The 12,403-nt window shown below is 38.4% G+C and overlaps 1 protein-coding gene across 1 annotated transcript; it reads right to left on the bottom strand.

The window, feature by feature from the left end:
* Positions 1 to 934: 934 nt before the first annotated feature.
* Positions 935 to 12,113, bottom strand: LOC139462401 (myotrophin-like). Its single transcript, XM_071244092.1, has 4 exons — positions 11,969 to 12,113; positions 10,509 to 10,619; positions 9,123 to 9,206; positions 935 to 4,844 (listed from the first exon to the last, which is right to left on the bottom strand). The coding sequence occupies exons 1-4, from the start codon at positions 12,056 to 12,058 to the stop codon at positions 4,752 to 4,754; spliced, it is 378 nt and encodes a 125-aa protein (XP_071100193.1). The 5' UTR covers positions 12,059 to 12,113; the 3' UTR covers positions 935 to 4,751.
* Between the last annotated feature and the right edge of the window lie 290 nt (positions 12,114 to 12,403).

Below are 12,403 nucleotides of genomic sequence, written 5' to 3'. Positions count from 1 at the left end.
AGGGGTGGTGCTCTTCCAGTACACATCTCATGGACCTGACAGTTAATATTTTTGTCTTGCTTTGCATTTCAGTGTTTGGGGCAGGCAGCTTTCATGACTACTATGAAAGAGTATTATGCCTTCCAATACAGAAATCTCAACAGCAAGCAATATAGAGACAATACTTGTAACAAAGGGAAGTAACTCCTCAGTACTCACTCCACAGAAGCATCGCCATTGAAAGAGCATATTTACCCTACAAACACATTGCTATAATGTCCTAATTACGTGTCTTTTCATGGCATGATTTACAGATTTGATTTTCAAAGACAACTGCTAGGCACTCGGTTGTTGGTTGACAAAAACAGTTCTGAAACTGAAGTTGATAAATATCAACTGTCCGACCCATTGAAGCACAGATATTATAATTGTGTGCATGTTGGTTTGTTGTTTAACGCCGCACTCAGCAATATTCCAGCTATATGATGGCGGTCTGTAAATAATCGAGTCTGGACCAGACAATCCAGTGATTAATAACATGAGCATCGCTCCAAGCAATTGGGATCAATAACATGCATCAACCAAGTCAGTGAGCCTGACCACCCGATCCTGTTAGTCGCCTTTTACGACAAGCATAGTCACCTATTACGGCAAGCATGGGTTGCTGAAGACCTATTCTGCCCCAGAATCTTCACGGGTCTTGTGTGCATGTGACCATATTGATCTCATACAGAGGCTAGTTTTATTGCAGAATCAAATTTACAAATTGTTCCAGATATTTCACATTTGAAAAGTTTATAGTCTGTAGACCTTGTAATTAATTACAAATCACCTATTGAGACTATGTGTTATTAAATCAAAACCAAGTTAAAGAAAACAGAAATTATGTTTTCAGCTCAGTTTTAACAATTCTTTGTGAAACAATGTTTCCAAAAAATAACTACAAAAACATATATAAGAATCTGGATTTATTTTCCACTAGACAACAGAAAAATATCCTACCAAGAATGGGTAGAAAAATATCTAAAGCATGTGTTGTGACAACAGTCTACAAAATAAGACTCTTTCTCACACAAACTGTTTCTGAATAGAAAACACAGCATCATTCCGATAAATCCAACCTAAAACAAAAGAAAAATGTGTCGCAGTACTAACTGGGCAGAAATATCTTCCACACATGGAAGTGACATTTCAGACCAAATCAGATGATGACATCACAAGGGGAAGAGTGGGAACGAGATGGCTTTATGTTCCTTTGAACAATTTTCCCTCAACACCATGGCAGGGGCCACCAGACATGGGCTTCACACATTGTACCCATGTGGGGAATTGTACCCGTGCGTTGGCATGACGAGTAAACGCGTTAACCACTAAGCTACCCCACTGCCCCGTTAGAGGAAGAGGAAGATGAGACACTTAAAGGACCTAGCATGTTGTTGCTGTTGAAAAACCAAAAAGAGAACACGCCCAAGTTCTATTGAAAGTACAAGTAACTGTATCTGAGAAATGCTTACTTCAAATATCTCCTTGTTAGTGGTGTCATGAACTTTGATTAATGGCCTAATTTGAGGAAATCAACCTTTGCAAAAAGAGGTTTTTTGTCAAAATTATGTCCTGACATGTTACATGAATTTCAAATGGGATGTTTTTAAAGTGATGGTGTCCAATTAACCATCTTGGTCTTGCTGTTCTTCAGAAACAAGGAAAAGGGGTCTGGCCTAATTTGTGATTAATGCCAATGACCGCTACTCCAGAGCATGTGTCATGTCATGAATCATCTAGATAGTCATTTTAGTAGCAGGGCTGGTGAATCGGATGTTAACATTAGCAACAAAAAACACAAGCAGCTAAAGAACCCTGTACCATGCGGATAATTATATACCAAGATTCTTATAATGCAAAAATGCTCATAGTATATATTGTCAATTAAATATCAAATCAGATCAATATTTTATTAATTCGTTGCATTACATTACTTTTAAGACATCAAATCATACAAAGAAACGAGTCAATACCATCTATTGTCCATTTTTGTTCAGAAAACATTTTATTGATTTTTTTATTTAACCAGTTTGAGTTACAGAAAGAATAGGCAATCCAATGTAGTTGTTCACATTACTCAAGAAGTCATGTCAACAATCAAACAAAATAATAAACATTATTCAATTGCATGGCACGAACGAAAGTGCCCTTCGCCACTAAGCGCCTTGCACCATGTTTTCAAAAACAAATCTCAAATATGTCTTTAAAAATGCCCGTCTTTGAATACATATGAATATTTCCTTGGCTCCTGATACATGAAATACGTTTCTTGTTACCAGATGATTATACCGAGATCAGCTTTGGAGTCAGCATCATCACAGTTTCTTCAAGGCAAAGCGTGTTCTAATCATAAGCAAGTAATGAATTTATTAAACCATTCAAGCATATAAAAAATATCATTCATCAAAACAAATACTTGTTAATCATGGTCCTATTCATATTACTGTATTCGACGTAATAAGCGCCCCGCTCTAATAAGCGCCCACGACGATATTTGCAAATATATTGGCTTGTGAACAATACCAATTAGCACCCCTTCCGATAGATCAATGTACACAACACTTATTTATTCGCGTATTTTACACACTCGTGTGTTATATGCACTCTTAATTATGGACAATTAAATTCTGGAAAAATGTATATCTCGTATATAAACATTTCAGGCTCTCAGCATAAACCACGAAATTTGTCTTTTAACTCTCTCATTTTCACCAAAATAATATTCTAATAAGAGCCCACTATTTTTAATTTTGAGAGCGCCCTAGGCGCTCATACGTCGAATACGGTAAGTATGTTCAGAAAATGCAGACGAATTAGCCCAACCTTGACATCAACAAATAAGCAGCTTTGTACGGAAAATAAACAAACAAGGATAATCTAATGATCATTGAAAATTCTATCAGCTTTAACTTGCTAAACATTTTTTTCCAATTTGATGATTTTTTACAAACAGACAAGTGTAAAAAGAATATCATCATTCAGATGAAAACTGCAATAAAATATTGTTTGTGAGCACTCCTCCTTCGAGACAACATGTTCTGAAACAGATAAACTGTTCAGAATCTTGGAATATCCCATAAGCACCAAGCCAGGAATCTTATTACAGAGAGGTGTGACGACATTTTGAATACTCTATACCCTTAAACAGTTAATCAGCAAGGAAATAAGTTCCAGGTCAAACTAGTGAGTATGTTTATATACTGCTTTTAGCAATATTCAAGCAGAACTATGTTTGGAGACGCCTTGAATAGCCTTCTTTCATCTTGACAAGCAAATGCTGAAACCAGCAGGTTACGACCCCCGACACACCAGTCAACTTTCAACCAAATAAAAGGGTTTCTCAAAACATTCATCCTTTAGTCACTGGGGCGGTCGGGTAGCTTAGTGGTTAAAGCGTTCGCTCGTCACGCCGAAGACCCAGGTTCGATTCCTGACATGGGTACAATGTGTGAGGCCCATTTCTGGTGTCCCCCGCAGTGATATTGCTAGAATATTGCTAAAAGCGGCGTAAAACCAAACTCACTCACTCACTCCTTTAGTCACTACAATGTAAGACAAGAACCGCAACTGACCCAAGCCCCTGGTGTTTCATACTCTTTGTTACTTATACTAAAGATACATAATCATCACAAGACAAAATAATATTCGAACACAATTGGTTCTAAATATAAGAGTTTTAAAATTGTGCAGTATCAAAAATTTACATTTTCTTTTAGATATTTTCGGAATACAAGGATGTCAGGTGTTTTAAAGAGAGGTGATGCTCTTCCCAGTTTCACATCCCGTGGTCCAATGGTTGGTGATCCTGTGATCGCCATGTTACAGACAGACACATTATTTCAGCCAACCATTAATCAGCTCAGTATATTTTAAAACAATGGTTGATGATTTATATAAAACATGATACATGATTTTGTACACTACAATTCAGTGTTTTGTTCTTCACATTGATGGAAAATGTTTTAGTTCCATTCCATGGTCAAAAACTATTGAGGACGTGGAAGGCAACAACGAGCATTAACACAAAAGTATGGAACCCAGGAGAGTAAGTTTCATGCAGCTTCTAGCAACATTCAAGCAATATCACGGCGGGGGACACCAGAAATAGGCTCCACACATTGTATTCATGTTGGGAACCGAACCCGGGTCTTTGTTGTGACGAGCGAACACTTTAACCACTCTGCTACCCGACCACCCTTCACAGGAAGAGAGTGAGTGAGTTCAGGTCAACGCTGCCTTGTTCTTTTCATGTTGGGAAAGAACCCTGCCATCCCCGAAAACAAGCGCCGCTTTAACCACTTGGCTACCCAAAAGCCTGTTAAACCCATTAGAAAAGGAGAAGTGACACACTCCTTTACAAAGCTGACATACCAATTCTCTGTTCATAACAAATACATTTAATCATGTATCTTAATGAAAAGTATCTCATAAATATCAGGTTTTGATAGTTCAAACAATGGTCCCATAATTATTGTCAACAAATGTTCTTACAGAGATGGTGTACAATATCAAAGATAACTCCGATAACAATTTGTAGCAAAGGAAACGTTGGTTTCTACTCATTCATCATATAGACATGTAACCGAGAGACAGCTCCGACAAATACAGGTCATGTCGTCACACCTCCTCTGTTAACGCACTGCGTAAATACTGGGGAGTTATAGGAAATGATCTGTAAACTTGGTCTGCTGTTGGACAAAGATTGTGGTCAAACATTAAATATTCCTCATCTAAGCCTTGCTTAGAAGAGACTTCATGTCATCTGTTTCTGCACAGTCCAGATAGGGCCTCCCATCAGGCGACTTTCCATTCTTGTTTGCGCCCTGAAAACCAAAATACTCACTGAATAGTGAAATATACCATAATATAAGGTGGTTGGTTTGTTGTTTTACGCCGCACTCAGCAATATTCCAGCTATATGACGGCGGTCTGTAAATAATTGAGTCTGAACCAGACAATCCAGTGATTAATATCATGAGCATCGATCCACGCAATTCGGATTGATGACATGCATCAACCAAGTCAGCGAGCCTGACCACCCGATCCCGTTAGTCACCTTTTACGACAAGCATAGTCGCCTTTTACGGCAAGTATGGGTTGCTGAAGACATATTCTACCCCGGATTTTCACGGGTCACCATAATATAACTGTTCATACTGTTCCATGAAATTATTGAGTAGTTAACAATAGTTGTAACTGAATACGGGAAGTTTTTCACCTTCTCAAGTTTACAAAAAGATAAAAGCTACTTTTGAATTTGTTATAAGTAGGAAGCGGCGTGATGAAATGATAAATCAGCATCTGTCAGTGATTTTTAAACTATAGATGCATGTGTTGATTTAGTTGACGAGGAAGGTTGGAGTAGTGTGTTTATCTTTTTTTTGTTTGTTTGTTTGTTGTTTAATGCAGCACTCAGCAATATTCCAGCTAAATGATGGAGGTCTGTAAATAATCAATTCTGGACCAGGGGTGAGGTGAGGTGAAATGGGGTTTAACGTCGCGTCCAAGATTATTGCACTTATATTGCGACGTGCATGCACGTGTAAATGTGTGTGTGTGGCTGCTTGTACTAGTCTGGACTGATGCTGATTTATAGTGCTAGCACACTGAGATACCATGCCGCAGTTTAACACGAATACCCCTATCAGACACAGTATACTGACTCCGAGCCGACCAGTCCTTGTTTTAACCCCTTAATGCCGAGCGCCAGACAGGGTAACAACAAGTACCATCTTTTAACGTCTTTTGGTATGGCGCGGCTGGGAATCGAACCCCCGACTTGGGATAAGATGACATGCATCAACCAAGTCAGCAAGCCTGGCCACCCAATCCCAATAGTCACCTATTACGACAAGCATAGTTGCCTTTAACAGCAAGATTGGTTTTTTTTATTGGTCCTGTTATCAAATAAATACATGGCGCTTCTACAAAGCCATAAATATCAGTTGGAACTATACTCTTACAAAAAGTAGGGGATCATGAACTATAAATGTTAAACCAAGTATAAGATAAGAAAAATGTTGACGACAAACATCCTAGGAGGACTGTTTTTGTCTGTAAAACACCAAAACACATCTAAAGTTCACACATGCCTCACACAGCAGTGTCACAAACTTGTGTAGCATGTCATTCCTGATTTTGAACCTTCGCGAAGGTCAATTCATCTCTGTGGGCCATTATTTTTGTCAATCTTATTGATTCTGCTTATCATACTGTTGTGATTTACTTGATTTCATTCACTCGCGATGTGGCGTCTTCAACGAGCAGAGCGTCAACAGGCTATTAGTATGCTGGAAACTGGAAGAGTGAGTGAGTGAGTTGGGTTTAACGCCGCTTTTAACAGTATTGCAGTTATATCACGGCGTGTCAGCTTAATGTGGGAGGAAAGCCCGAAGTAATGCAGGTCACAGACGTTTACCACTTAGGTGAAACCCACGAGTACGGGTATGGTGTTGACAAACCTAGAAACAAAATTGGGGCGAACTGGGATTTGAACCCACAGTCATAGGTTTCTGGCGAGCCCAAGGGAGGCTGCACAGCGAATCGCAGCGCCTTAGATGACTTGGCCACCCGTGCCCCCGGAAACTGGCAGAAGTCAGCATGCAGTGGCCAATGTGTTCAATGTTTCCCAGTCTGTGATTGGCAGACTGTGGAACAGGTATCAACAGACCCAAGATTTTGAGGATCGACTCTGTTCAGGGCATTCCAGGTCTACAACCAGAGTACAGGGTCAATTGATCCCAAACCAGGTTCAACAAAATCGATTTCACATGGCGGATCAAATTACTGCAAACCATTTATCAGGTTACAGGCCTCCAAGTTTCATTGTTTATCAAGTAGTCATATGGCTACAAATACCTTTTCCAGGTAGCCACTGGTAAAATCAAGAAGTCAAGCCAAAATTGTATGTAAACAAAAACATTTGAAAATATGTTTTAAGAGCATTTTAGTTCAATTCCTATTAAAATAAGTCATAGCATTAGTCTTGGAATCGTATATTATCCACGTATACTTCGTCAGCCATTCTTTGTTTTTCTTTTCAACTAATTTATTTTACTTTCAAACATCACCACCTTGTCTTCATCATGTTCATTTGCGTCCATCGGCTCGGGATCACGTCAACCATGACTATTTATTACTTTCAAAGTAACTATCATCATCATTTTCAAAAACAACTTTCGGTGGTACAATCGTTTTTGGTTGTACGAAGATGGAGAAGTATTTTGCAATGATATCACGTAAAATGGAACAGTCTACGCATCTCAGAAGTTTGTAAACTCAAGGCACTGCACACAGTAAAATTATTAACCAAACCAAATCCTCACACTGCTGCATGGAGCTATAAAAATGTTTATTGACCTGGTTATTTGACACGAGTGTGGTTATACGAGTTACATTGCAATCAGAAATAACAGGTGATCAAGAAAGCATTGAAACAAATGTCAATCAAGTTATTTGTTTCTGTGTCTGCTCATGTGAAGTAATACAACTTAATCGATAAGATATTTTTTCAAGGTAGTCATTTAGTGATCTCTGAATATTTCATAATAGACACACTGCAATTTAGGTCGCTTTGGTGTTCTAGTTGCCCCTTTGAGGCCCGGAGCGACTGGAGTACAAGTTATGGGTCAGACGATTAGAAATCTCAGGCCTCAAAGTTGCGACTAAAACGGTCGGCAATGCGACCTAAATTTCAATTTGTCTACGGTCTAAAATTCAGAGGTAGCTTAAAAAATATCTTGTGGTGACTAAATTCTTTTGCTACATATGTGTAGACACAACATGTCTGCTACTAATTGTACTCAAAATAAATTCCTCCTAAAGTCAACAATGAACCGAAATACATAAATATTGATGTAATTAGTATTTAATTTTAGTTGATAATTTATTCGATAAGCAAGGATATACCTATGCAATCTAGTAACATAAATTGCATCATTGTTCGAGCCACAAATAACAAAAGTCAAGTACAGTTTCCACTAATATACAATTCCAAGACTAGTGCCATGACTTGTATATATACTAGTATTATAATAGTTATTTGATAAAAGATAATTTCAAATGCTTTTGGCTACAACATTGGCTTGACTGCTTGATTTTACCACTGGCTACCTGGAAGACAATACTGGTCGCCATATGGCCATTTGGTAAAAATTTAAACCTTGAGGCCTGAATCTTTAGCAGAGCTCCAGATAAGCTTTTGGTGTTGTGGGTATTTTACGCATGTATTTTTAAATCGATGGGTATCAGTAATTCTATCTGGGTATTCAAATTTCTGTTACCCACTAGTTTTTACACATGTGGGTATTTAAGTTAAATATTTAAAAACACTATTCATCTAGTCCCAGCAAACTGGTGTCGTGTGGGTTCGAGAGCTTTATAGGACTCAAAAATACCACGATACTTCCACAAGAAAGTGTGATGGCAAATGATTATGATGTAACTGTTATCGTGGAGTTTGGCAAGGTTGACGGAATGTCCGTATATAATTTCAAAATAAGTTGCTTATTTGCTAATCGAATTTGCAGGGTTACTTCACAATATTTTGATGATATGCACAAGTTTTATTTTCGTAGTGTATCTGTAATGTTTGTTGGGTATATGATAAATGATTGAGAGACGTGTGTGTCAATATCATAGGACACCGGCCACGTTGGCTGAATTTGGTCAGACTGTGCAAGAGAGTGGGACACTCCCTCAAATCCCCATTGGGAGACTCCTACACAACAGGCCTCACTGAGTGAATGAATGTGGCCACTGATGCAAAAAACGTCAACTTTGAGAGTTCCAATCCTAACCCTATCATCCTTCAAGATTGTTGGCGGTCATAACATCTGCTGTCTACGTTACAAAAGCTTGTATTGTTCCAAATTCTTCCATTATCATCATACAACTGTTACTAAAACCTAATGTCTTTGAAATTTTTAAGTTATTTCCAAGAATCCCCTACTTTTTATGAAGAGTGTATATTCACATGAATAGGAAAAATCATAATTCCAAGTTGGGAACTTTTACTGACATTTTCTGCAGATTTTACCCAGCAGCTGAAATACTGCTGACAGGGGCAACTTTCAGCCAGGGGAGCTGAAAACCAGACTTACTTTTTTCAACAGGAGTGCAACAGTTTCTTTGTGACCTTCAAAGATGGCAGATAGCAATGGGGTGATACCGTATTGGTCCTCAACCTAAATAGAAATAAGTCCATCACTTGTCTGCATGGTAAATAGCATTTCTCAAAACTGTCAACATGTATATGATCCTGTTGTGATTTAGATGTGAGATATGTCCGTTTTTACTGAAGTTGGAAGAAAGAGAATCACTGCAGAAATTATAAATCCAGTCAGAAACTTTAGCCACAAGACCAAAGCCTGCATGTAGTAAAAATCTGTTCAATCTTGTAAGCTCAGTTAATAATAGTCTTCATAATCACAATAAATTCTGCTGAAAATGATGCCAAGAGCCATGTTCGGGCTAGTAGTCTTAAACACTTTTGGCACAGACTGTAATTCTGTGAACCAATTACCTCTTAAAAGTGTCTGAAGTAATACAAATAGTGCCATGGCACTGTAGCTCACCTGGATATATAGTCAACAGTTTATAATGTCAACAAAGGCAGCCACTTAACATGAGTTAAACTATTTTCTGCATAAATCAGAAAACAAGAAAATAACATCAAAATCGTAATAATGATGTCATCATAAGAAGAAATATACATGCAAAAGACCACATTCCTCAGTCCGGCAATTTCACAGGAAGAGTGAGATACTCAGGTTTTACGCCGCTTTTAGCAATATTCCAGCAATATCACGGTGGGAGACACCAGAAATGGGCTTCACATATTGTACCCATGTCGGGAACGAGCAAATGCTTTAACCGCTCTGCTACCCGATCGCCCTTCACAGTAGGAGAGTGAGTGAAAGTCAGGTTAACGCTGCCTTGAAGTTGAACACTATTCCAGTTATATCAATGTGGGAAGAAAGCCCTATCTATCACTTGCTTGATAAAGGTGTTAGGATCTACACCGAAACGTCGCACTAATTGTAATAAAGAAGTTGTTCATCCATAGAACTCGTCTTACTTCGACAGTACCCATGTTTTGCAAATCCAGCAGTCAACTGAAATCTGCATGTTGACATCCATGTTGTTCATCAACCGAATGTCAAATCTGTTATGCGATTTTGATTGGACTATGCATAGACTCGTTAGTCAAGCCAAAATGCAACTCCGGAATTTCTGCCTCGTTCAGCAAGGGTTAGTGTAGGCTGGAGCCCTGGAGATATAGAGCATGCTGAAGCACATGAGTACGGTGCTATCAAACCAAAGATCATAATGCTAGCAAAACAGTGATTTGCATCACCATTCAGCAGTTCCTGATATGGCTAAGGGATGTTACTTAGCACAGTAAATTGTAGCACCAATTTCACCTACGACTTTTGAAGAGATTAGGCTGTCTGACAGGGAAGTAACAGTAAAATCAATGTACTTACATTTATACCAGCCCCATTAGCCACTAGATATTCCACAACATCTGTTTGGCCATAATCTGCAGCAAAATGGAGCGGGCTCCTTCCTGCTATTTCCTTTGTGCCAAGAGATTTCTGCAAGAAAATTTAACATCAAAACAAATTCATTGATTATCATATTCCATGCTTAAAACTACCTGTCTTGGAAAAGTGGATTAGCTTCAGCATTCTTTGCAAATATCAACCAAATTCTATCAACTATTATTGCCGAGTCAAAATACCTGAATTATTCTGTTGCGCTATCAAAATTTGCTTGCAAAGATTTCATATTATAATACCTTTGGTCAGTATCCATTTAACTATGACAGTTTTTACTGCAGTGTTGCAAGATGTTCTGGGTTTTTTAAGTGATCAGGCTCATAGTTCTAATAAATAAAATATCTGGTTTTGCAGCTGCAACTGATTATATATCTACTCTCAAAACAAAATCCCAGGATTTGATAATACATAACACTGCATACACTTCAAAATCATTATTTGTGCTCCACGCTCAAAAACAATCATTCCTAGAAAAGCTAGCAAGGGACATTTTATTTTATGAACAATATCCTGATCATACCCACTTAATTTTCAAAACAAAATACATCTACCCATGAAGATTCGTCTTAGAATACTTCTTCTGCAACCCATGTTTGTCGTAAGAGGCGACTAACAGGATTGGATGGTCAGACTCGCTGACTTGGTTGATGCATGTCATTGTATCCCAATTGCGTAGATCGATGCTCATGATGTCAATCACTGGATTGTCTGGTCCAGACTTGATTATTTACGGACAGCAGTCATATAGCTGGTATATTGCTGAGTGGTATTAATCAAGATACAAACAAACAAGATACCTCTAATTTCTACAACAAAATAAGCAGAATTAAAAATTATAGAACCTTTGACGAAAAGCGAAATACATGCAAATCAGCCTTAATCACTTAAACAGTCATGGCAGATGAGTAAGATAAAAACTGCTTCCTTGTTGTATATCTAAAACAGTAACAAGTGGGCAGTCAGTTTATGTATCAACTAAATGTCGGTTTGTTCCAGTTAATTTTGTCCTGGGTACAGAAATTGTACCAGTTAGTTAACGATAATTTAGGTAAGAACAAATCAATCTCGGTGGTAAAAATTCTTTAAGCACCATGACTTGTCGTTGACATCCCAAGAATGCGAGATGTAAATACGGGAATAGATAGTATCCCCAGCAATACATGGCGTACACTAATCTTTTGACACATATTTTCAAAGTTACTTTGGGCTGCGAAGGGTCTAAGAAATCTTTCTATTTAACATTAGGCCTACATGAAATTTGCACTTGGGATTTGTCCAAATACACGAAAACCGAAGTTCTGTCAAATTGCCACGGAGATCCATATACAACAGAGCATTAAACAACAAATAAAAGGATCGCTGATATAAATGAAAACAATAGTAACCTCTTGGGCCAGGAGATTTTTCACTTCTGTAATGTCTCCATTTTTTACACTCCACAAAAAGGATTTAGACAATTCTGATTCGTCTGCCATGATGCTGAGTAAGATATAAAAATTGGGAGGTCCCGACCGGAAACAGCCCCACGAATCTGGCAGATGCGCGTAAATGTAACGCGTAATTTGATTGGTAGATATCATGCCGAAACCCAATGAAGAAAGACGTAATATACTCCCTCCATCTAGACTGGTACCCTTGTCCTTCGCCCTTGCGGCTGCACAACGTGAAGTGCTACGAGGAGCGAAAGCGCTCTATGGCAGGCAAACCTGTCTATCGTTCCAACAAACGCGACACCTTGTGTTTTAATGCCTAAAATAGTTGTTCAAAGGGACATAATTGGCATTTTGAAAATCAAGGATTTTAGGACTGCTTTCGTCAGT

Source organism: Haliotis cracherodii, unplaced genomic scaffold (assembly GCF_022045235.1).
Source record: "Haliotis cracherodii isolate W230 unplaced genomic scaffold, xgHalCrac1.p SCAF_15, whole genome shotgun sequence".
Classification (NCBI taxonomy): domain Eukaryota; kingdom Metazoa; phylum Mollusca; class Gastropoda; order Lepetellida; family Haliotidae; genus Haliotis; species Haliotis cracherodii.
This window is presented reverse-complemented; position numbering and strand designations above follow the sequence as displayed.

Bases quoted from the DNA above. Each gene is read 5' to 3' on its own strand.
- LOC139462401 (XM_071244092.1), bottom strand. From the start codon at position 12,058: ATGGCAGACGAATCAGAATTGTCTAAATCCTTTTTGTGGAGTGTAAAA. The intron at 9,207-10,508 runs GTAAGTACATTG...ATTTCTATTTAG, and splicing joins CTAATGGGGCTGGTATAAAT to GTTGAGGACCAATACGGTAT. The intron at 4,845-9,122 runs GTAAGTCTGGTT...TTTGGTTTTCAG, and splicing joins TTGCACTCCTGTTGAAAAAA to GGCGCAAACAAGAATGGAAA.